This window comes from Martes martes (assembly GCF_963455335.1).
Source record: "Martes martes genome assembly, chromosome: 6".
Lineage (NCBI taxonomy): Eukaryota > Metazoa > Chordata > Mammalia > Carnivora > Mustelidae > Martes > Martes martes.
In genome coordinates, this window is record NC_137893.1 from 8,478,643 (window position 1) to 8,505,177 (window position 26,535).

The window sequence follows — 26,535 nt, forward strand, 5'->3', positions numbered from 1 at the left end:
TTACTCCGAGCAAGTCCCTGCTCTTGGTTGGCATAAAAGAGTCCATGACCACTGCTGTCCAGTGACCACTTTCCTCAGCCTGGTCTCAGGTAACGGGACGTCCTCATTTTCCTGCAGAACATCCACCATCACTCAGCACACAGCTCCACTGAGCAACCTGGCACCCTACTTCACTGACCGCCCAGCTTCACAGAGATAGATAGTCCCGATCCTCCTCTTCATGGCCTGAAAGGGCTGGCCTATGTGTTCTCCGGCTGTCCGCTCACCAGTCCTCTGCCCCCAGCACCTTCCTCCAAATCCCCAAACATCAGACCCCAAGGGCAGCAGGGGCACCAGTCTGTACAGCAGGAAAGGGTCTAACTTATGAGGCCAGTGCAGTGACCCTCACACCGCAGTGTGCATCAGACTCACCTGCAGGGCTTATGAAAACACACCCCAGCCTCCACCTCTATCAGAGCCAGGTGGGAGTCCAAAGCTTCTGTGTACTTTTTATTAAAAAATATATATATATTTATTTTTAAAATTTCTTTTCAGTGTTCCAGAACTTTTTTAAAAAAGAATTTATTTATTTGACAGAGAGAACAAGAGAGCACAGCAGGGGGAGCAGCAGAGGCAGAGGGAGAAGCAGGCTCTCCACCGAGCAGGGAGCCCAGTGAGGGACTCTATGCCAGGTTCCTGGAATCGTGACCTGAGCAAAAGGCAGACACTTAACTGACTGAGTCACCCAGGGCCCCAGCTTATGTGTACTTTTGATAAATAAGCATAAAGAAGAGGAGGGAGGGCAGGAAAAGGGGAGGGAAGATGCATTAGAGGGGGTGCAGATCAACTGTGGACAGCCAGACCAGAGACAGGACGTGGGCTTTGCTGTCCCCACTCAGAGTATGGATTCTCTGCCACTGACATAGACCCAGCCCCGGCATTGAGTGACGTCTGCCAGGGGCTCCTTCCTGAGAGAGTTCTGACCCGTCATCTCGAGACACTTCTGAATGTTTCACGAAACTCTCCTTCCACACCAACATAAGCAACACTTAAACTGAAGTCTTTTGAATGATTTTGTTTTCTTTTCCAAAAAACATCCTCAATAATCTGACTACTGGGTTTTTTTTTTTTAAGATTTTATTTATTTATTTGACAGACAGATCACAAGTAGGCAGAGAGGCAGGCAGAGAGAGAAGGGAGGAAGCAGGCTCCCTGCTGAGCAGAGAGCCCGATGTGGGGCTCGATCCCAGGACGCTGGGATCACGACCTGAGCCGAAGGCAGCGGCCCCAACCCACTGAGCCACCCAGGCGCCCCTGACTACTGGGTTTTTGTATGATATTTGGATAGGCCTAGCTATTTAACAATAAGGAGAAAGGGTATCTTATTTCTTTATTTTAGAATAGTGACTGTCACTATGTCACCAACCTTCATAAGTTATTGGCTCCCTACCAGGTAGAAGGCATTTGACAAACGTCGTCACCATCACCCAATAATGCCCTGTTTACAAAGTGAGGCTGAGGATGCTTAAGGGGGAATTTCAAAGCCAGACAGCAGCGTCAGGAAACTGGGCTGGAACTGCAGTCTGTTGGATCTGTAGCCTTCCTTGTCTCCACTTCCCTCTTGTTCAGAAACTCTTAGTGGCTACAGAGTTGGTGTCACCAGCAGCCACACTGTGGCATAAGCATGGTGCCTGCCCTGGGAGAAGGTCCCCCTTGGTGCCTCACAGACACCTCGGGGTAAAGGATCTGGTCTGCTGCTCCAGGAATCACTGTCCATAACCTCCATGCCACGAGTATACCCCTTACAGAAAATGCCAACATTGTCCCCAAGACCTCGCTGCTCTTAAGGGAAGTCAGTCCATCTGCTCCATCAGGAGCCACTCATCACATGAGTCTCTTGACATTTGTACATTTCAGCGCTCTGGGAAACACCATGCAATGAAAAGCCCAGCACCTGGCCAGCCACACTGATAGTCTGCCTGCCTGACTCATCCTGGGAAGCAGTTGGGACATGAGGGAGAAAAGTTTTGCAACTTATACACATCTCTCCACCCTCAGAGATACTAAAACAGCAGCCTTAAGACCACAACTAGAGGTAGTACATCCTCACTGTCTTTCCAGGGTTTGGGAGAGGACAGAAGATCTTGAAAGAAAAAAAAAAAGAAGAAGAGGAGAAAAGAAAGAAAAACAACCTTGATCTCCCCTGAACACACCACTGCCAATGACTAATAAGGTTATGGATTGTGGAAGCCCAAAGAGCCTTTCTAAAACATCAGACACTAATTCTTAAAACAAACAAGCCAACCTAAGTGTCTTAGGTCAAGCTTCCTCCTGCCCCGGGACCTGTCCAGTTCTTCATAGACTCCTCCCTCCTGGGATCATGCATGGACACCCAGACTGTCACTAGATGAAGAGCCACAGGGCATCCTACTCGGCATGAAGTAGAGAAAGGACAGTGTAGTCAGAGGCCAACTCCACAGGCTGGTGTGAGGCTGCCAGCACTTGTGCCTAAAGGGTGACCGTCAAAATCCAGAGGACTGTCTCAGAAACAAAGCAAATACTGTAAGCCATCCTGGAACCTATCCACAGAGGTCATTTTGTCTTGTCTGCTCTCTGTTTCACAAGATTGTGGAATCCCTGTATCACTTAGCAGAGCTCCTCAAACTCTTCCCTGAAGTTCATTTAACAGCAAAGAAGATGGTGGAATCCCAGAAGCCTGGCGCAAGGCAATGTATTGATAATCTTTTTCTCAAAATCCCACTTCAGTTTTGCAGACTACTCTAATATCTTGGTGTTCATTTTAAAGTAGAAAGTAACATTTTGAAAGATCATCCAGAAAGCACTTCCTGGGGACGTGGCCAGTGTCTCCTGTGCCTCACGGACTCCTGGCAGGGTGGCCTCCTCCCAGGTTCTGAGAAGCCCAGTCTGTGAAGCCGCAAGAACCACTGGTACATGAGCAGCTTCAGGCTGGCATCCAAAGTGTCCATCCGTGGCTGACTTTGACCCCAGCAGTGCTATGAATATCAGTAAAAATGACTTCATGCTGGCAATGTCACCCCACAGCACTAGGGCTGCAAAATGCCAGGTCACCCAAGATGGGGTTCTGCACAAGTTGGCTGTGAAGTCCTGCCCCAGGCGTGAGAATGAAGAGGTTCAGCAACTACTTTCATGGACACATCCCTCAGTTCTTACAGATCTTAAGCCTTTTGAGAGGCATCTCTCCCTACACTAAGCTGACCATCTTACTGTACAGGCAGAGCGAGGGTCTGCTTCCCACTCAGGACAGCAACTCATCTCTAAGCCTGGAAGGACGATACCAGCCACAGATGTCCTCAGCCATCTGTGACAGGAGCTTGCAGGGAGCCCAGCCCTGGCCCAGCCCCATGGACCCAGCATGAGGGGATCAGGGAGCTTCTTCCCCTGTGAAGGTCTCCTCCATTGGAGATGGGCAGGGGCTGTCACAGGAAGCATCTGCTCTAGAACCCTCTGGGGGTAGTGTTGCCTCCAGAAGCTCTTCCTGAGGACCCATGAGGGCCACGGAAAGCAAGGGGAGCAACAGCCCATTCTTGATCTCCTCAGCAGCTGAAATTCAGACATCTGGCATTTCTTCACCCTGCAGTGTAACATGGGGTCAGCCTCCTAGACTATGGAAGCCAAGATGAAGGAGTGGGAAATATGCTGAGGAAAATTGTCTCTGTTCCAAGGTTTGTTTGGTTCGGTTTGTTTGTTTTAGCCTAAAGCTCTTCTGCCTTGCTTTCATTCGGGAGCAGGTCAGTAAGCAATGCACTTGTTTTCTGGAAATGAAAGACCTTGTTTCTGTTGAGTGGCTGCTGATTAATTCAACTTTTTACTGTGACCCAACATGCCCTTTGCAAATGGAAGACCCGGTTATGATATATGAACAGGCTGGTAAGTTCAAAGAGAAGGGCTTTCTTTCAGGTCTAATACCTGCATTTGCAGGGTTTCTATATAAGGACCACATCCCCCTTCAGTGACCTCACAAGGGACATGCCTGACCTCTTCTTCACTCGGACATGAAAAGAAAAGCCCGCGATGGGTCTGCCATCAGACAGTGGCAGCTGGCCCCCAAGATGCTGACCTCATCAGAAGCATTAGGTATATTAATGAGTGCAGGACATGAAGGCCACACATGTGGGGACAGCTCATCTCCCCAGCGTTCAGGCCCTGCCCTGCCCTCTGGGAGGAGCCACTCATCAGCCTCTGAAGAGAGCACCCGCCCCTCACCCAGGGAAACAGCCTCACTCCTGGTCGCCAGCTTCCTAGGCACCCACTGATGGGAAAATCTGTGAGCACGTACTCACATTCATCGATGTGGAGGAAACGCACGGTATGCCGGGGGAAGTCTCTCCAGTCCGCGACAGCTCCTGATTCCCTTCCGGGCATTTCTGTGGGGGCTGGAACCCCTGAGGCCTTTGTTCTGGCCCAAGAACATTCTAATGGGAGACGTTACATAGCTCTGCAAACAAGATTCCACTGCCTACACTTTCATTGTTGAAGAATGGGCTTGAAAGCTGGGGAAGTCTACACTCTAATGGGAGAGGCGACTTTGAAGGAGGCACTCTGATAAGATGGGAGGCCCCAGGAAGAAGGGGTATCCCCACAGCAGATGGATCCTGCTGTATACACACCTCGTCTTCACAGACCAGCCACCTCGTGGAATTCCAATCCACAAATGTACTCCATGTCATTCCAAGACACTGAAGGCCAGAATTAGGATCTCTGATTCATGGCAGCACCCCTCTGTGGCCAACACTCTGCCCTGCCCAGGACCACCCCCAGCAGCAGTGGCTGAATTAGCCAGGGGTGACCCTGACCTTCTGACACCCCCCTCTGCATCTTGCACTGTCCTAGCCTAGACTTGTCACTGCTCATCTCCTCTCCCGAGGCGCAGACACTGAGTGGAAGCAGCCTCCAAATGCACTTCTGTTTAGCAAGCATTTATGGAGCACCTACTGTGTGCTTGACCCAGGCCCTGGAGATACAAAGATGAGTAAATCAAAGAACCCTACCATTGAGGCAGCTCACCATCCAGGCTGGGGAGCAGAAACTGATTTTTGCCCTATAAACTGCACTTAATAAAACTCATGATTGTATGAGAAAGCTACTGAGAAAATCAGGCCATAGACATTACCAATTCCCTGTGGGCCAGGGCGTTAATTGAAACTAGCGTGAGAAAATAGGACCATCTGATCATAGTTACTTTAAAAATTCTGGACTGGGGTACACTTTAAGCACAAGTCTGGCACACAGCAGCCCCTGGCCTGGCTCCAACATTATGGGATTGAGTCCCGAAGGGAGCAGCACTGTGTGCAAATGCCCACTGGTGTGCTACACCGGCACCTTTTACCCAGAGTGACGCCCACAGTCTAAATATGTTAACGGGGCCTTCTTCCTGGCTCATATGGTGGCAGTCTGCCATGCCATCACACACAGAGAAAGGGGAGTAGTTGGTACAAACAACGGGGCCCTTGGGATACGTGTGTCCGGTGGATCACTGGAGACAATTCTTTATTCTGTGCACCTCCGTGTGCTCAGGCACAAATTCAACACCTAGGAACTGCAATTAAAGCATTTCTCCCTTTAGTAATATGATGTTTTGCTGACCCAAAACAGTCAAAGGCGTGGAGAAAAAGGCACAGAGTCATTTCTCAGTAATACAAATGGTTCCCAATTGCTTGCAAAGTTTAAAACCACCCAATAAATGTGGCGGAATCAATACACTTCATGTCCTAAATTCACAAAATTTCCAAGCTGAAAGGAACCCTAGAACTTTAGAATAAAACTTAGAACCTGAGATGGTTCTTAGGAAGGAGACTAGAATTTCCAACAAGACCCAGCATTTCACAGCTGAGGAATCTGGATCCAGGAATATGCTGGAACTGCAGCCGGGCCAGCCATGAAGGAGTGGACAGGGTGGGAAGTATAGCCTGGTGGTGACTATGCTCTGAAATCAACAGGTCAGGAAAGGGCCCATAGCAGGACACTATGAGTAGAATTTCCACCCTCCACATCAGTCACATTTAAATAAACTGGCAAGAAGATACACCTGAAGGTCAGTGCTCGTTCTGATGAACTATTGATAGGAAAGGCAAGAATTCATAATTTTAGATTATGAAATACCCATTTCTCACATGACCATAGTTATTTCCTAATAAAAGGAATGCCAGGGAAGGAATAAAGATGCCAAACTGTGGTTTACATGGTTTCTTAGTTTCATCATTTCCATGTTAAATAATTCAACACCTGTTCAACAGCAGGTATCAGCCTTTTGAGGCAGGCACCGAGGAGACTAGTGGAGCTCCATGATGGACCCGAACCTAGGCTTACCCTTAGGTCTGATCACGTGTGCAAAGCAGCTTCACATATATGAAGTCAGTCTTGAGGAGTCGTGGGGACAGCAGTTCCCCTCAGAGCCAAGAGGAGGGAAGGGAGATGAGAGTTTGGAAATCATGAGAAAGAAGAGGAGTGGTGTGACGCTGATGACCTTTATTTCAAAGGGAGGCAGAAAGCAAGGCCAGAAGCAAGAGGAGAGAAGGAGGAAGGAGACTGAGCAAAGTGGCAATATTTTAGACCTGACAACCCATAGAAGAAAGGAAGTAACCTTAGTAAGGACACAGAGAACAATTGCCAAACAGTGCTGAGGACCCAGGTGGAGTTAGCAGACCAGCTGCAAGGAGTCACAAATGTACAGATCAGCTTAGCTCTTTGATTCTCCCACAAGACTCAGAATTTCACATGCAAGAGGGAAGTCAGGGAGTAGAGGCCCTAGTATGGGGACTAACAGGCCGCTAAGGCTGTCCCAGGGTCAGGGGAGCTGCCAAGCTGTCATGAGCAGGACCAGAAAAGACAAGAAATGATCCAGGAGACAGCTCTGAACTGTGGAAATGGGAAGGGTCTATGGACCCAAAGCCTGAGTAGGTCCAAAAGGGAGCTCAGGGGAGTGAGAGAGTTGAAAAAGTGAGATGACTGTGGAGAGGAGCAACTCTACCACAGGCAGCGGGTGGTAGCAGCCGGACACCACGAGGTGAAGATGTCACACGGGCCACCACCATGGAGGATGCCCCTGTGGACAGGCCATTAGGAGCCAAGCACTAACTTGCTCTTCATATTTGGGGAGCAGCATGGAGGTCAGAGAATGGCTGGGCACAGTTATGCTGGTACTGGTTGAAAATGGCCAAGGAGAACGGTGAACTCAAGTCGGAGCTATAATTTGTTTAAAAAACGAGCAAACTTCATGGACTGAAATATAATGTAAGAAAATATGAGGCAGAAATCAGACTTTTATCTCAGTATTATGTCTAGTTTGGGCGCCACAGCTTAAGGACACCATAAACAACTAGATTTTTAGAAAGCCATCACCTTATTATAAATACACATGATCCTATTGAGAACTAAAATTTTCCAGATGAAGAGTCTGCTGAAAGCTGAATGACCTGTGCGCCAAGTCCCTGGGTTGGTTGGAAGCAGAGCTGGACTGTGGTCTTGTCCTGACCCCAGTGTCTGTCTTGGCACAGACCAGGTGACCCAAAATCCGGTAACAGAAATGAAAAGCTAAGACAACTTCAGAAAAGAAGTCTGCAGAGAAGGCAAATAATAAGATTGCAATATCTGAAGGGACTTGGGACCTTTCTTCCCAGGGGACAAAACAAAGGGATATGGGTTTGTATCTCAACATGAGGGATTTCACATTGAAATACAAAGAAAACTTTCTAACTAAAAGATACAACATGAGCTATCCAAAGCCCAAGCCAAAACTTCTGTCAGAGTTGCAGTTCTGCTTAGTCCTCCTACTTTCTGAGTCCTGAGGGCTTTCAGATTTGGACTAGTGACTAGTCTAAGAATCATTCGAGTTGACCTGCCTTGTTCTTCCTCCTCTTCATGCTCCCACTGGCCAGTGGTCCCCATACCATCTCAGCAACATGCCACCATCTTAGCACCTCCCCAACCTGGCTTAGTCTATATCTCACTGTTGTTCATTTTTCAAAGAATTTATGATTCTGCTACAGGCTGAATTGTGTCGCCACCACAAAGTCATATGTTGAAGTCTTGACTCCGAATTATCCCAGGAAGTAACTGTCTTTGGAGACTGAACCTTTTAGGAGGCGATTAAGTTACAATGAGGCCATTGGGATGGGCCCTACTCCCAACTGGCTGGTGTCCTTTTAAGGTGTCTTAAGACACCAAGAATGTGTGCTCACAGAGGAAAGCCAAGCCGAAGAAAGGCCCCATGGGAAATCAAACCTGCTGACACCTTGATCTTGGACTTTCAGACTCTGGAACTGTGAGAGAAAATAAACATCTGATGTTGCCACCACCCTCTGTGGTATTTTGTTATAGTGGCCCTCAGAAGCAAATACAGATTATGTGGGTTATTTTTTGTTTACATGTTTATTGCCTTTCTTTCCCACAAGAATCCAGTCTTCATTAAGGCGAACCTTGTTTGTCTTACCCACTATTGTATCTATAGCATCCAGACCTGCCCCTGGAAAGCCAATGACACTGAATGAATGAATCTAGCAATTAGTGAAAGACAATGAGGTCAAGATAGGTCTCCACCTCAAAAAGAGGCCTTCTGGAATTCAAACTGAAACTACTGTTTCCAGCAAAGCGAAAGGATAGATTTTCCTCTGGTTTCAAATAAAACACTCAAAGAAAGTGAGATGTTACCAGTCAAAGCACTAAAGGGAACCCCTGGGGCCTTCCCACAGGAGCCAATGCCAATGACTACATTTTGAAGACAAATCCCCTCCTTTAAATGAAGATACCTGGAACACAAAATACTTACTTTGTTTAATAGGATTGTCATTTATTTAACCATTCCTCCAAACAGCAGCATAGCATATTTTCCAAGCCTTATAAAAAAGGCATAAACACATGCTGATCATTTACTGATAATTTCTCATAAATTATTCTTAATATTTTTACTACCAGTGAAATGTAATTTTTTTCTGGACCATTGTAACCAAGTCTGTGCATTCTGGTATTCATTTTTTTTAAAAGAAAAGATTCTGCTTTATATCATATGCTGGAAATAGTTTCAGCTAGCAATTTCTTCCAGTATATTTTTTATCATAATGTAAAACAAATATAGTATTATGTATTACAGAAGAGTGCTCTTTGGCAACTAGGGCATACAAAGTCTTCTACAGAGAGAGGTTAAACGATTTCACAGTATGCAAAACCAATAATGAGTTGGAGCATGATTGTCTGTGGGTCCCAATTTCCAGTGTTTCTGTAACCCAGCACTCACTCAGAAAGGTCAGAGACACTCATACACACACAGGCACACACACGTTTTTATTAAAGAAGTCATCAGAAATTAATTACTTAAAAAGCAAAAGAAAATTACTTGTTCTAAAACCACAGTCATTCAGAAAACTTTATCAGAAAAAATTATAAAAAATAAAATGGTCATTTAAAATACAAGATTCCAATACAAGGCACTGAACATCTGTCAGTAAAAAGTTTACATACGCCTCTTCAGGCTAGACAATCTTGGAATAAATACCCTTGCCTATTTTGCACATTTCCTAGGTGTACTACCATCACGGCTACTCCTCACTGTCATCGTTCTCTCAGTTTTGATCTTAGCCCTTTGCTTTTATCCCTCCTGTCATCCTCATACTCTCTCTCGGCTTCCACTCACTCTAGAGCATGACTCTGGAATCTATGCCCGCCCCTTAATTTTCTTTTCCAACTTTCATCTCCCTGCCTCCAGTCACCTCCAAGATGTCTCCCTTCCAACACCCCATGGTCGCCACAAGTCCAACATATTAGAACAAAAGCATATCACCTTTCCTTGAAAGCCAGCTTCCTTTTCAGGTTGCTTCATTTTTCTAACCCCTTTCTGTGGAAACGGGACTTTGAAACTGCCTACACCCATCAAAGCTGACCTGAGAAGTTGATTTGGGTCATTGGTTTCAAGGTACTCACCTTCCTGTCAACAACAACACCAGATCGATGGACTTTAAAAAAGTGGTTCATAGAATAGAATACAGGTCCTGGCCATATTGCCTTTGGGATATTATCCAACCACACTCCAAAATAACTGCATTTATTTGCATTATTTTTTCACCATTAATCAAATATATTCAAAAAATACAAGAAATGAAAACACTTCTCCCAACAAGCAAAACAATATGACTAGACAACATCAACATCCAAATGATAAAACAGACATATATACAAATATGGAGCCGAGATGGAAGGCAGGTGCTCTGACATACCACAAAATATCCCACGCTCATAAGAACAGAGAGAAAGACTTGATGTCATACATTTGCCAATAAAAGCCACTTCTTGGTGGATTCCATTCATTTATGCCATCCGCAAGTAACAGAGCAGTAAACATCCTTATCTTGGCCAGGGCTGCCATCTCAACGACCATATTTGCCTGTTAACAGTGCAACAGTATCCCCAGATGTAGACGCAGACAATTCCCCACACCAGAACACAAAAGAACAGTGCAAAATGAGCAAACGCGGGCTAGAGCCTGGGCCATCAGGTGCAGAGCAGATTGACCGAAACCGTGTGCCATGTGTGTTAGTTTAGCGATGGGAACTACATGAAGGTTGGTAAGCAATGTGTGTGACAGAAGCACAACCTTCTTGCGAGACGGTGCTTCAGTGAAGACATGAACCAAAGGAGGACATAGTACCTGTGACGGTTTCATTAAATGGTCCTGGACCCTTAATGGGAAAACCATCAATCTGGATCCATTCACCTCCTAAATGAGGAAAATGCAACTTCATAGTTAGAAACGAGGACGATCGGATTTTCCACATTTCAGTGCAGCCCTAATATATGTTTAGTGGTCTTTTCAACAGTCCTCAAAAAAAAAAAAAAAAAAAAAAAGGATCCGCTCAGGCCACATCAGTAAAGAGGCACCTAAGCTTTCTGGACAGCACATCTTTTTGGTCTTTTGCAGATGGCTTACTCTAATGAGTACTCAAAAAATTTAGGACAAACCACTAACAACCTACATTAAAATTACTTTAAAAGAAGGAATAACTCTCTCCTAGTTTTCTACCTTTCAACTTGCTGTACAAGTCATTCTTGCTCAGGAACTCTAATTTAAAGATTCTAAATTTGTATAGATCTGAGAAAGCAAAGGGGGATGTTTCTCCCCATCTAAGAAACAAAAATACAGCCTCCAATTCTAGGTAAGACTTACCAGGCGGGCTTTCAGCTCTGTAAACTGGACGGCTCACTCCATTGTGGTTTTCTGCAGTAACCAGCACAAAGTACACTACCCCCGGCTCTGAAACATATGGTTTATATCAAGCCACCATTTCAAATCTCCAAGAATGACAGTTTGATTCACTAACTGTCTCCCTTACATAACCAAATATAAAAATCTAAATTAAGTGACGAGTCTAACTACAGCTTTCTCTCTCTCTCTTTAATCAGTATCACTAATATTCCTCTCATGCAACAAAAATACACCTAACCCAAAGAACACAAAATTTATTTAGTACAAAGTACATGGCATGTCTAATAAACCTGGATGCATAAGCAGTCAACAGAAGCGGCTTTTGCAACTGTGAAATTAATGTAGGAAATAAGAAGACACCATCCACTAACTAGGTGTTTTATAGCCTACAGCGTCAGTAACTGCAAGTAATATCTCCCCCTGGAAGCTTCAAACAGAAATCTCCAACACATAGAAAGAAAATGTCAGGGTAACTCATAAAATTTAGCACACGGAAAATCTTCATTGCAATACATAAAGCTTCATGAAATTCTCTCCTTATGATAATAAAACACTCTCTTTACTAGGTCTGCACGTTGTCTTTGACCATTTCAACAAAGACCTAGAGAAACAGCTGCTGGAAACTTGGACATGCTAATCTTGAAATAACTGGGCTTCATTTCGACTTGTATCTAGGGGTCAAGTTCAAATAGCCATGGTCTCTTTGGCTGAGCTCCTGAAGTCAGTGGGACGGGAAGAGAAACCGAGAGGCCACGTTATCGTGTGAGTGAGCCCTGAATTTGCAACGGCAGAAAGGAAAACTCCAGTAAGGCTGGTTTTCCTGAAGATGAATTACTGTGAAAGGTAAATGAAGGTGCCAATTCCTTGGAGAGATGAGAGTTTGCAGGCATTTGCCCAGACGGACAGTTGGAGAGATAAGGGTTAGTTGTGTCAAAGGCAAGAAGCATCTGTACATTTCTCAGGGTGTTAAGTGTTCCCATAACGGAACCTCGGTTCTCAAGCCAGAGGCCCAACAGGAGAGACACAGCAATGCCATCGAGCATCCCTGCTGTGCTCCAGGTCAGTAAGACCTCTGTCTGACTGCAGGAGGGCCTGGTGGCATTTCAGGTTTGGCCCGGTCTACCAGACTAACTGGGGACTGCTCTCTAAGGTCAGACACATGGAAAATCATGCTTCACCAGGCACTTTCTCTCTTCATTCTGAGGTAATTCGTATTTCAGAGAAATTTAATCCACATGTCTCTGATTCCTGTTAACTCATCAGTGAGTTACTTGAGAGACACTTTGTTTTTCAGTAAGTTCCAGGGCTCTCTTTCTGCATGTTTTTCTTCTCTGCAGTGATCATAACAACCTAAGGTTTGAACAAGCAAAGATGACCCGGCTCATGCCTCTGGCCCAACAGAATCTCCATTTAACCTCACTGTCAGACTTTGTAGGGTCATACTGATGTGGAAAATATTCAGAGAAATGTTCATTTAGCTGGAACCACGAAGAAGGAAATCCAGCTCCCTTTATGTTCGTTCTATATACTTTCTGCTCCGTTACTCAGAAAGCCTAACATATATAATGTTATATATGCAGGAGGTGGAGAGGGAGAAAGTGTGTAGACTATGGCCAGGAATGTGAGGAGCCACAAGTTGATTTTGATCCACTAAAGAAAGGCAGGAAAATGGTAACCTGGTACAGGGAGACCTGGTTGTCAGAGATGCTGACTTCTGTTACTTCCTTACAACCCATCGTGAGGTTGGACTGTAGAATAAATGCGAGTTTCAGGCTCATGGGATCAAAAAAGCAAATGAAAGAGGATCCCAAGGAAGCAGCTCAAAGCCTAAGTTCAAAACCACCTACGCCTGCCTAATAAAACAATATATTTAGGAGAATTTTTAAATATCGCAGACTTCCAGAATCAACTTTAATGGGGGGGATGTCGCATCTTCAAACCAGATGTGGCTAAGTGTGACATATCACACACACCCTCAGAGGGACATATTATTTGAGTAATCTCTAATTGATTTATAAATTAGAAATCTCAAGATTAGGCTACAAAGTAGTTAAGTTTCTATGAAACAAACAAAGGACCCACATGTTTTCCAAAATCACATTCAGAAACTAAAAACTGGTTTCCTGCATCCATTTGGAGAGCTATCCAGAAATACTTGAGTTAAAATGCAGAGTGAGGAAGTCCGGGGAGGTTGAGCAAAGGTTGAGCAACAGCCTCATGACCTTGGCTACCTGTTCTCAAAGAACCATGAGTTTCCTGGAGCCTGGCCACACTGTGTCTCACAAACAGCCGCCCTACCTAAGAAGGGAACTGAGAATGTTGATGTACAGTTAGTTCTGACTGGAAACAAGACCAGAGTGTCACTTACCCACATCGTCAATAAGGAAGGAGTACGTCTCAGCATTCACCTTGATGTATTTAAGACTTTTCAGTGACTTCCCATAGGCAATGTTGTAATGCTCCACGGGTCTACTGGTAGCATCTTTGGGTGGGTCCCACGTGACTTTCAGGCCCATTTTAGTGGACAGCAGTTTCACATGCCTTGGCTTCAGTGGGTGGTCAGCTATGCAAACAGCGCAACTATCAACTTATGGGAACGGCAGATTGTGAAAAGGAATTTTTTCCCAATGTTCTCTAATATTGTTATCAAAAGAGCAAATGACTTTTAATTTGTCTGGTCCTAAAGACGTTAAGTATAATCATGATTGAACATCGTTATAGTATGAGAGCAAAACAAACATATCAAACCCACAAACTTTTATGTGTTTTGGATAATGGTGGGTGGTAAATTTAAAACAAAAGTGAAACAAATCAAAACAAACTCTAGGCATTCTCTGGCTTGATCATGTTGCCTTGCTAGTGCAGGAATAACAAATTCATAAGTTGACACACTCTCCAGAGGCATTCATATATCAAATAAGCTCTTAGTATTCTGTAAGGTACAGTTGGATGATCTTTAAAATACCTCCAAAAAGAACAACATAAAATTGTCATGATGAGGATGACTATCCATTGTATCCAAAGCATTCATTTCCACAAAGAAAAAAAACCAAGATCATCAACACCTTAAAAGGGAGGAAAACCTCTGGTTCAACTGAATAGAACTAATTTAAATGTTTCCATGTTTTGTCCCAGAAGAAGAAAAACAAGTTATTAAGAAGCATAGTTACATTTTTATCTTCAGTTATGAGGTTCCATAAATGTATTCTTGATTTTAAAAAATAACCCAAACGAAACATAACATTTTGTCAAACAAAACCTCTCAGCTCACATTGTAACAGATCCTGCAACATCGCATAATATAAATAGACGCTAAACATTCACACAACAGTCAAACAAATTTTAGGCAAACCTGGATCTGAAACTGTTTATTCAATGACGGAAGAACCTCTCAGGAAAGAGAAAAGTAATCTAAGATACCCAGAAAACCTTTAAACTGAGTAACATGAAAAAAAAATGAATTTTTTCATGTGATGACACATGGATTGGTTAGTATGTGATTTTAATACTGGATGAAAATTCTGAACACCATAAGCACAGATGATGCTGGCATACATCACTCATCCCTCCCCAAATTGCCCCACTACCTCAGGAGTAACCTGATGGAAAAGGAGAACTCATATGGTCCCACTCAAAGAAATCCAAGGAATGGAAAAGAAGAGAATGAACCTGATGATTTCAAAGCAGTAAAGAAAGAGTGCCTATTTTGGAGACAAAAGCATGTTGTCAGACTCCATGCAGGAAGCAAAATCCACAAAGCCTCCCCTCCCCGATTCCAGGGACGAGGGTCCCATAAACCCATAATGGGAGAAATCAGACAAGAAACCTAGTGCTCTCTACAAAATTTTGAGTTGAGGAGATTGTACACACAAGGCGTCGGTGACTTTCTTGGAATTTACTAGCAATCATGGCTACTCTTCAATCATTCTCATGTATCCTTCCCTCCTCACGCAGGAGAAACCTTCCAGAACTTACTTAGCCAGAGGACTGGAGTTCCCTTCTCTAAGTTTCCTTTCTTTCCCCCAAGGCTTCACTACAAAACCTCTCCTCTTTCCCTGCCATCTGACTAACCAGCTTTTTTCTAGTTGTGATCCCTATTTCCTCCAACAGCAGCAATCAGTCCCAGGAATTCAGTATTCCACACAGACTGAAAGGTGTTCAAGAGCAAAGCAAGGTCCCCCCCAAAATGGCAAAGGGATGCTCACAGTTGGGCATCCTCCCAAGGAAGGAAACGAATGAATGTGCAAATGACGTTTTTCTCTATAGTTCGCTTCCAAATCTCCCTTAAGGAAAGTTATGTCCTGGACACACAGCCAAAAACAAGAGGTCAGTGACCCCCAAGCACTGTCACATCTTCTCTTGGGCGCTCATGATTCAATCAGTACAAAATCAGTACCATCTGCCTAGGCCTGAAAACGACTGACTTTCATTACTGATACTCTGAAAAGAAGACCAGTTCTTCCCAGCCCTGCCTTGCATCTATCCTTGGAAGCTGGCTAGAAGGGTTTCCAGCTTACATGAGAATCCACATTCAATCAGTTCCATCAGTCCAGCATATGGGGAGACATTCTAAACCTTCAAGGAGCATATGCACAGAGATACGCAAAGTAAAGAAAGGCAAGGGGGAAATACCTCTGGGTTGCCAAAACCTAATGACTATCGTTTACGGGGCTTACACAATCGGAGCTTCCAACTGTGTCTGTGCATGGGTTTGTTTGTTCTCTTCCTGCCAATGACCAAGTACCGTCAGCGTGTCTCCACTTGATAATTGCCTGAGCCAGCATTTGTACGCTGAGAGAAAAGCCATATGGTGTGCAACGATGGTAAATACAAATGGATCGGAGGTGGGGGCGTTACGGAGTGTCTACCACCCACCGCCCACTACTCTGAGCACCTAACCCAGCGTTACATGGGGTGCTCAGAACCCACACCACCTGGGAGGTGTCATTTATTCCCTCCATATTCCAGACGCAGAAACAAGGCCGGGAGCAAGGTTAAGGTTCACCCAGAGTCACACAGCTGCACCAGAGCTGGAGCCAAATGCAAGCCCTGCTTTGTCCAATTCCAAAGCCCAGCTCTCCCCTTCCCAGCTCACAGACCCTCAGAAGCCGCTCCTGCCCGGATATGACCTGTGACCACTGCTATCGAAAATTAAATAATTTAGGAAGCCACCACCATTCTAAAACAAATTACGAGCCTCCAGAGCGGGGTTTCTCATCTCTCCCACCATGCCACTTTCCTCTCTGGGGGACACTCCTGCCCCCCATACACTGTCATGGCACCTTGCGCTGAGTGTCTTCATTCTCCTCCCTTTCTGGAAGGAATGGAAGAAGCAGAGCATGTGCTCTCTCAGGGACATTTGCATTCTTATGACAAAACTTAAGACCAAAGACTTTTCTAATAGTGACAATTTAGGCCTCAGAGAGTTGCCTAATGAAGGTCATTTGTGAATAAAGGTCTCTGGGAGACCTGGAAATCACACTTTCAAGGCAGCCTTACATTCAGTTTCCTTAAGATAAGTCCTGAATTTAAGGTTTTCCAAAGGTGCTAGGCCAATCTACCATGACCCTTTCTCCCACCCTCCCCCCAGCACACACAAATTGGGTCAGTTAAACAAACCATATGGTGGCTTGGTTAGCAGATATTTTCACTCCCTGGATTGTTATCTACTTTGATATTTCAAACTGTGTCATTTTTGATGCTTCCTGGTAAACATCATCTGTGTCTGCTTAGAAAGAATTGGAGGAAGAGAAGGAGAGGGGGCTGGATGGAAAGCCATCTTTGCTGTCCAGCCCCACCCAGAGCCCCTCACTCTCAGAGAACTCATCAAACCATCATCTACCAGTGGAACACTCAGTCTCGGCAGGCACAAATCAATGTATGTGCACTTGAATTACTTGACAGAAAGCTTCTTCTTGGGACTAGAAATGTGACCATATGTTCTATTCTTGATGATTGTTTTTGTAGGTCTCCTGATTTCATTCCTTACATGTGCAGTCAAGGCATAAAGGATGTGAAATTGGTTTCCAGGTCCGCAGACTGCATTCTGGTTCTGTGCTGTGGGATCAGTATTCTGGGAGCAAAAGGATGAAACGTGACAAAGTGATTCCTGATTTATTCTAACTGTTCTTAGAAATTAAGACCAGAGCACCCTCTCTGCTAGATAAATGCCACACATAACATTTTGTAGTAGTTTTCTGTATTCTTATCTGATAAAGATAATACCGGGTACATTCTTTAAAACTATAAATCCCATGAACTGCCTCTCTAAAAAGTAAAAAGGACAAACCCAAAGTCAAGACAACAGGAATTCTATGACCCAACAAAGGGAACATGGGGAGGTAACCTCACAGAGCCTCCATGACAGGTTAGGGCTATGACAAGTTGTTTTTTCCTTCTCCCCAGGCTACAAAATGAGGAAATGAGCTTAAGCGGCAACCTAAGGGATGCTAGGTTAAGTCAAAAGAATTTCCTGTCTGTGCCTTTTCCCATTTCTCCCCATTCAAGGAGTCTTTGAATGGAGCAGATGGTAAGATGATCCAGACAGAAGAAGGAAGCTAGTAGAGTCTGCTATGACTCCAGCAATTACATACCATGAGAAAGTCACTTCCATAGTTCATCCCAGTAAACACTATCCAGATTCAAGGATATTTTGCCAAATACCAAGTGGCAATGGTATTTTGGTGATCTTTCAGATGCCCAGAAACTGCCAGGCTGGATGTTTCAGGGCCATGGCTCCAATGAGACCTCTACTGGTTTGTTCGGGAACAGACAATATGGGCACAGTCAGCAACCTAGAATTGTTACTGTGGTCTAGCTCCAAACTTCCAGTCTTATCCAAGAGTGCTCTAGGAGGCCAGTTTATTTCCAGGGTCAAAGTACGGATCCACTTTTGTTCAAGGATGGAGACCAAAATTCCAATGACTCTGGAATGTCTGTCCTTCTTAGGTCTTCAGCTTCTGCAGAGTGCCCTCAAGGGGTTCTCCAGGGCTGATGAATACCCTTGGGAAGCCAGAGCGAGGTTCCCAGGGCCAGGCTGGCCTGACCAACATCTGCAGGGCTCATTTCTCACAGTGGATAGGGGTATAACACCTCACCTGGCCCTTGCTCACCTTCCCACTCTGACATCTTACTCACTTTAGGTACAGATCTGTTCAAGGACTCATATCTCACTGTCAGACCTCCCTCTGTTCCCTGAGAGGCATAAAGGCTCTGAAAAAAAAAAAAAAAAAAACTGGCCTGGGTTCCAGAGAAGGAAGGAAGGCCCATCCCAGGATGGCTTTGGGGAAGGGAGTACGGGATGCTACACAGGCTTTGGCTACTAGCAGAACCGATGACAGCTACATGTCCAGCACTGGCCTAACCATCCCAGACCAACAGTCCCTACTGCCTACGTGAGGGTCCCATGTGAGTCCAAATGGAACATGTTTAAAATGAAACTCAGTATCTCACTTCTCTTTGCCTTGCTTCAGACACCACCACCCATCCGCAAGGGTACAGGTATAGCCACAACGAACAAAAATACATATATTCCTAGAAAGGGAATTCTGTGAAGGGCTATTTCTCAGAATAAATGGAAGGGAAGTTCACAATCAGTTGATAAAATGAATCAGTGGTAAAAGTAATCCAAAATGCACACAATTCATGGAGAAATCATGCCTTGAGGACTATGATTCAAAACAGTAACTGAATATTTCTGGATCCAAAGTGTTGTTTTGCTAGTTTCTTTGTTTCATTTTACTTTTAAAAAAATAACATAATGACTTCATCAGAGTCTCCGAATTGGTGAAAAAAAAATCAAACCATCAGGTTTATTATCGATAATGTTACATTAGAGAGGGTGGATCTGATATGGGACCATCCCCGTGCTTCCTGTCTCCCTCCCTTCAGACACAGAGGGGAAAACCAAGCCTACACAGCAGACCCCTCAGGGCCACTGCCTCACAGGTGGGGTGAGAACAACAGGCCTGAGCCACCACCCAGTGCCTTCCCACGTGGAAGTCGGAGAGGAACCAAATGCAGCCTTCCACCAGGAAGGCAGACCTGAAGAGGAGGCTCATATGCCTGTGTCTTCCAATGCATCCATACCATGGAGTAGAGAAAGTAGACCAAGAGAGACTGGACTCTAGTCCCTCAAGCCTCAGATACAGCAAGTCTCAGCGAGGACAGGGAGCACAGCATGAGGCCAGTGGCCAGAAGTGAAACATGAGGTGAGGAAAATGGAAGTCCCCTTAACATGTCCAGCGGGCTATTTGCTGGCCCCATTGGGCATGACCATTAACCTGAGGTCAAGTGTGGCTGCTTCCTCAGAGAGAGCATCAAGATCGCTTGTCCCACCTTCAGGGGCCTCTGCAGGACTAATCACTGTCCCATTATTATGCTCTTGGGGTGAAAGTTGGGGATCCTTCTGGACCCCAAAAAGCTCTGAGATGAGGAAGGCTCATTCTTTGGTCAACTCCAAAGCCACAATGACCTCTAGGCTAAAAATCCACTCTTGCCTGTCCTTTCCAATCTCATATCTTGACCAGTCCATGCTGTCCAAAGTAGTCCACCAGCGTTTAGGCAATGGGATGATATATCAGACACATATTCTGATAATACAATATCAGCAATATAAAAATGTTTCAATTTCAATGTAAGTCCATCCCATTATGAAATTCCTAAGGAAAATTTAGAGTCCAAGAGTGAAGCTTTCTGGGTCTTACAGCTTAAAATCTAAAGAAATTGAAGTCTAAGTTTCTTTCCACTCCTAATTCCCGTTCTGTCTAGCCTTGGCCAGAGGAGATTCATCTAGTGCCCAGATGGGGTCAGAGTCCCTGCCATCCTTCTCTGGAACTGGTGTGAATTCTTCAGGATTCCCTGATGTAAAAATAATCAAATCCAAAGTTTTCCACCTGCCTAAATTCTTAAAGAGCCCCAAGACCCTCAAATCTCTATAAGCCAGCAAATCCAAAATGTGCAGTGTAAAAAACACATATTATGTTTGTCTATCCAATGAAGCCTCTCCCAGTTCTGGTAACAGACTTCTGTTCATGTGAGCTCAGATGGCTCAGGAGACTTCACTGGAATCGTTCTAACTGGAACCAGACCCTGGGCACTGCCTCTGCTTTCCAGTCATGAGGCTGTGGCGACAGCATCTTAGAATTGTTAGTGACAGCTTTCATGTCACACGGAGAAGAAACCAGAAATGGACAGAGTGTCTAGGGGCTGTTAGAGTCCTGGTTCCGAGGTTTAATCCTTAAGGCCAGCTGAACCCCCTCACTTCAGAACATACAGCTCCACAAAGCAATGAATTTTGGGACTTATATGAGTTCAAGTTGGGGTTTTGGCCACTTGCAGTCAGACCCTGATGGATTAATCAAGATCTTCTATGAAAGTCAAAAATAACTTTCTGAAGCTACCCCAGTAGCCCGTACGTTTAGTCACAAAACGCTGCCAGTGTGCAGACAGACACCCCCCTAAAAAATTAAAGCAAATACCAGCCAGGGATGGCTGCCCTTCCTAGCTGAGGGCTCTGTGCAGCCCACCCAGTCTGGCAGTTGATGCTGAGGAGAGGAGTAGACAAACTTGGTTAAGAAGGAAACCCCCAAAGGAATGTTAAGAGCTTTTGAAATAAACTAATACAGTGAATCTTGGAACACTGAGAAAAAGAAAATAAAATTAAGATGTTAAAAAAAAAAAGAAATAAACTAGTCCCTTAAAACCCCAAAAATTTTAAAATTATTTCTTAAGTATACTAAGGATTGCTCTTTAATGCAACAAAACCTTCGTGTTTATTTAAGTCTCCCTACTTTGTCTGTGTTTGAAATGCAAGTTTTACTTTCCACTGGAAACCGCCAAATACTTCCCAGACTGAAATGAAGAAAACACAGATGCAACCATGAGTGTTTGACCAAAAATTCAATCAATAAGCCAGAAAAGGTTAGGATGTAAACCAGGGCGGGGCGGGGGGGGCAGGTTTTGAATCAGTGTGATCTACAACTTTGAGACTATAATTCCAAGGAAAGGTGGAAAAATTCGGCCCTTGTCCATAAGATACCAGACATAAAAGGAATAGTCACAAATGTAGAAACAACCAGATGGTTGGCAACACACGGGCGAAACACTGGAATGCCCGGCCAAGTTTTAATAACTTGTCAAATGGATGGAATTATATTTGCCAAATAATTATGATGCTTCCCTCAAAAGCAAACAAGGACAACCAAAAAACAAAACAAAAAAAACAGGGCAAATACAGGTTGTTTTGCAATGGTGTAAAGAAAAACTGATGAGTATAATCTACATACGGTTGACCGCATTTTCCACCTGGAGGACTAGGGCTGGGTAGACACAGACTTGGTATTAAAATAATGGCCTGGCTCCTCTTCTGACATTTCACAATATGAATGGGGTTCAATAAAATTGTTTTCCACAGTTGGCATGGTTCTCTATGGATAACTGCTTTAAAAAATAAAACCTAAGTCTGGAAGTCTAGGTCCTTGGGGTCTTTAAACTTAAAAAACACTCCACAGACCTGAAAGAACTTTGCAAACAGAACCTCTGACCCCACCGTGGGGAAGCCGCACAGCGCTACCCTCGCGTCAGAGAGAAACACCAAGGCAAGCAGATGTCCCAGGTCCTTCGGGAGATCTGAGGCGGCCAGGGCTCTCCAGACTTTACCCCTGGCCTGCATTCCTCAAAACCCAATCCACCTTCCCTTGTCCCAATGTGCTCCCCTGTTACTGGGTCCCACCCCCATGCCCAACGTGTCCTGTCACGTTCACCTATTGAGGGCACACACAAGTAGAGTGAGAAACCAGAAGACTCAGAACGCCCCGGACAGCTCTGGTGTGTGGCTGGGGCACCCTGACCCTCACTGCCGGCACTTTCCTAATGAACAGAGGGATGAGTGAGGCCACTAGGCTCAGTGTGTGCTCTGCTCACCTCTCTCCTCAGCTAAACCTGAGTTCCCTGCCCTTGTCCCCAGACCCTCAGGCTATTCCAGTATTTTGATCACAACAAAGCATCATTTTATTCAGAATAAATGGCCAAATTCACAGGCGTACATGCCAATGAGCTTATAAGGGCACTCGATGGTCACCGAATACAATTGTGAATCACATTTTTTCTCCATCAGCTCAAAGAAGCCAAATGAAGCCATCCAAATCTCCAAACTCATGCCACTGGCCAAACTTGAGTAGAGTTTGTCTGAGTCCATTTGTATCCTCCCCAGACAGTTAGCACTGCCATCACCTTCCTCTGCCTCTGCACAAGCATTTTCACCTGGGGCAATTCTCAGGTGGCTACATGTCACAGCAAGAGGCATCTTCATATGTAGCTTCAGTAACCTGCTTCCCTGGGTCATGGTGGGGGGTGGGGGGGCGTGGTAGTGTTACACATAAGCTGGCCATGCCCTAGGCTGCCCAGCACTCCTGCCAGGACATGAGAACTTCCCAAAGAAAGATCCCCAGTGTTGCATGGGCTGTACTTTCTTTCCTGTGTCCCTTTCTCCTTAGGAGTTGACCCCCAAGCTCCCACCCAAGGCCACCTGCACCCAAAAAAGGCTGTCATTCAAATGCCATCTCATTACCCTCAAGGGTTTATGGTTTCCTATGGGAAATTTCTGCCTAGAATGTTCTAGATTCTAGGTTGTTTATTTGTATTGGGGGACGAAGTGAGGTGAAGAGATAAAGGCAGAATATCTGTTAATATAGTTTACCTCACATTAATCCCTTTCATTATCTTCCTTCTTCCCTGTCAGCCACCTTGGGGACGATCTATAAAGCAGGAAAACACACAAAATGGACAACAAATTGAGGCAGCAGGGAATTGTTTCAAAACAAGCAGCAAGTGGAAAAACTAAAATCAAATGATCAAGCCCAAAGAATACTCTTAAAGTGAATCTGCCTTCTCCCTCAAGATGTCTTCTGAGATGTTTCAAGTGGAATCTTTATTAGTTTCACTCAAGAATGGCCAGTTTCCCAACTAATTTATGACAGTTTAAAACTTGCACTGAATTCAGAAAGTGTCATGGCAGATCCATTTCTGGCTTCTTCCTCCCTTGACTTCTTCCACAATAGAAACTGGGATGCTAAATATTCATGATCCTTCAGCCTTCCCAGTAGCCATGGGTGGTCATGTGATCCATTCTAGCCAATGACAAATATGAGGAAGTTACTGCTATCATTTTCAGAAAAGTGTTATAAAGGGGTTAGGATCCGCTGTCTTGTGCTTTTGACCTTTTGTACCTTCCTTTTTTCCCCCGTGGGATGTCAACATGACACCTAACCAGGAAAAAGCCATTTTGGAACATGAGGTGACAAGCCTGGGTGTAATGGCCCAGCCTGGGATGGCAGACTAGAAAAATGGAAAGAACCTGGTTAGCCTCTCTGCTCCTGAGATTATTGATGAGTGAGATAAACAATTCTCTTACCTGTTTAGCCAGCATTTATCAGATATTGTGCCATTAGTACGCAGTCCATTGCTACCTGGTGTCATCGTTTCTGGACCCATAAAATCAAGCCACTTTTTCTCTTGATTTCTAAGTGAGAGCTGCTTTGTTTTAACTTATTTCTGTCGTTGTTGTTAAGGGACCTGCTCTGGGAATTTGATTTTGACAATGTCAATACTTTATTTGTCAGTATGCCACAGACTTGAGTCAGTACATCTGTCCAGAAAATGATGCAGCCAAAAATTAGAGTAAACTTAACCCACAAAGCTGGCAGAATTGGATTGTTAGGATTTAAAGTTTTAAAGCTCTTGGCCATTTTATTCAGGAACTAATATAAGCAAAAGCTACTGTTCCAGAGAAAAGACAACAATGTTTCCCCATCTAAACCACCAGCTTTCCAGAATGATTTAGGGAAATGGAACTGGAGTTATTGGACAGATATATTTATTTAAAAAAAAAAAAAAGTAAGAAAACAAGAGACCGAGAAGCGAAAATACCTATGGACTGAAAAGGAACACAGAGCTCATGCCTTCTGTTGACCGGCATCAGAGATCCCACTAGACACCAGTACTTTCCAGGTTTTTGTGGGATCTTTTGCACATTCTTCAAATTCAATTCGCAACTGAGGAATAGTTTCTCAAAGAATTACCATTGTTTGCTAGTCCAGCTTAAACTCAGCCTACTATAAACTGCTTGACATGCCAGCCAAGAAAAACTCCCTGAAAATTCATTCCTTTTCCCAAAATGTGAAAGTCATTGTCTAACTATGTTAAACACTTGGGTATTACTGTCACTGAAATCACCACTCATCTTACTCAGAAAGCTCCCTGAAAAATACCCTTAGAAGATAAGCCAAGCAAATGTTGTGGAGAGACAGGTATGAAACAGAGTAAATGAGACAGACATGACCAGAAGCCAATGACCACATGGGCCCAATGACAACCCAGACTACTACTAATAATCATCTTTTAAAATATGTTCTCATATTTTAAAAATTAATATTTTAGATAATCAGTTAATGGTTATGAATAAAGGCATAGGCAAACAATCTCTCAATAAAGAGGAAAGAAATGCTCAACACACCTCATGAACAAGGAGTTTAGGTTTTGTAGTGGGGTCCTATGTAATCAAGAAAAAATAGAGAGGGAAGTAAAGAAAAAAAAAGGAATGAATATTTATTATTTACCCATTTAGTAAGAGCCAGACATCTCATTTATTTCTGCAACAGACATATGTTGAATACCTACCACGTGTCAGATTATGATTAGGCACTGGGGACTCAGAGGTGATTAAAAAGAGTTCTAGATTACCATGACTATCAGCTCTTGAATCTCCATAAAAACTGTATCAACTGTGCTTTGGTATCCCCATTTTTATAAATGAGGAAACTGAGTCTTATAGAGTTCAGTGACTCCCCAAGGACACACAGCTAGTAAGTTATGGTGGTAAAACCAAAACAAATCCAAAACCAAAGACAATGCTCTTTATACTACTCTTTGTTGCCTCTCAGCTGCAGTTACCACTGAAAGAGATAAATGTAGGCCTGGACAGAAATTAGAACCAAAGTTATAAAACTGCAAGTTATTGGGGCGCCTGGGTGACTCCATTGGTTGAGTGTCCAACTCTTGAACTCAGCTCAGGTCTTGATTTCACAGTTGTGACTTGAGCCCTCCACTGGGCTCTGCACTGGGCATGGAGCCTACTTTAAAAAAAAAAAAAAAAAAACAACAAAAAAAAACACTTTGAAAGTCCAGTAGAATTCCCCAGGGAATCCGTCAAAAGCTTCTGCACAACAAAGGAAACAATCAACAAAACAAAGAGGCAACCCACAGAATGGGAGAAGATATTCACAAATGACAGTACAGACAAAAGGTTGATATCCAGGATCTATAAAGAACTCCTCAAACTCAACACACACAAAACAAAACTCATGTCAAAAATAGGGCAGAAGACATGAACAGACACTTCTCCAATGAAGACATACAAATGGCTATCAGACACATGAAAAAATGTTCATCATCACTAGCCATCAGGGAAATTCAAATTAAAATCACATTGAGATACCACCTTACACCAGTTAGAATGGCCAAAATTAGCAAGACAGGAAACAACGTGTGTTGGAGAGGATGTGGAGAAAGGGGAACCCTCTTACACTGTTGGTGGGAATGCAAGTTGGTGCAGCCACTTTGGAGAACAGTGTGGAGATTCCTCAGGAAATTAAAAATAGAGCTTCCCTAAGACCTTGCAATTGCACTACTGGGTATTTACCCCAAAGATACAGATGGAGTGAAAAGAAGGGCCATCTGTACCCCAGTGTTTATAGCAGCAATGGCCACGGTCGCCAAACTGTGGAAAGAACCAAGATGCCCTTCAACGGACAAATGGATAAGGAAGATGTGGTCTATATACACTATGGAGTATTATGCCTCCATCAGAAAGGACGAATACCCAACTTTTGCATCAGCATGGACAGGACTGGAGGAGATTATGCTGAGTGAAATAAGTCAAGCAGAGAGAGTCAATTATCATATGGTTTCACTTATTTGTAGAGCATAGCAAATAGCATGGAGGACTTAGAGAGATGGAGAGGAGAAGGGAGTTGAGGGAAATTGGAAGGGGAGATGAACCATGAGAGACTATGCACTCTGAAAAACAATCTGAGGGTTTTGAAGGGGTGGGGGGTGGGAGGTTGGGGGACCCAGGTGGTGGGTATTACGGAGGGCACGTATTGCATGGAGCACTGGGTGTGGTGCATAAACAATGAATTCTGTTACACTGAAAAGAAATAAGAAAAAAAAAAAAACCTGAAAGTTATTGTTGACACCAGAATTCATGGTGATACCTGAGCTCATTGTGCTGAGTGAACTCTTACAAATACTAGGAAGAGTCCATG

At 44.2% G+C, this 26,535-nt stretch overlaps 1 protein-coding gene across 1 annotated transcript in view; it reads right to left on the minus strand.

Annotated features, from left to right (window-relative positions):
• FNDC1 (fibronectin type III domain containing 1) overlaps positions 1–26,535 on the minus strand; it is a gene marked incomplete at its 5' end in the record, with an annotated part of 104,833 nt that overhangs the window by 62,710 nt on the left and 15,588 nt on the right. The window contains 3 exons of the mRNA XM_080806910.1: positions 10,658–10,726; positions 11,174–11,260; positions 13,581–13,775. Coding sequence (XP_080663036.1) covers positions 10,658–10,726; positions 11,174–11,260; positions 13,581–13,775 — 351 coding nt within the window. The remainder of the gene's footprint in view (positions 1–10,657; positions 10,727–11,173; positions 11,261–13,580; positions 13,776–26,535) is intronic.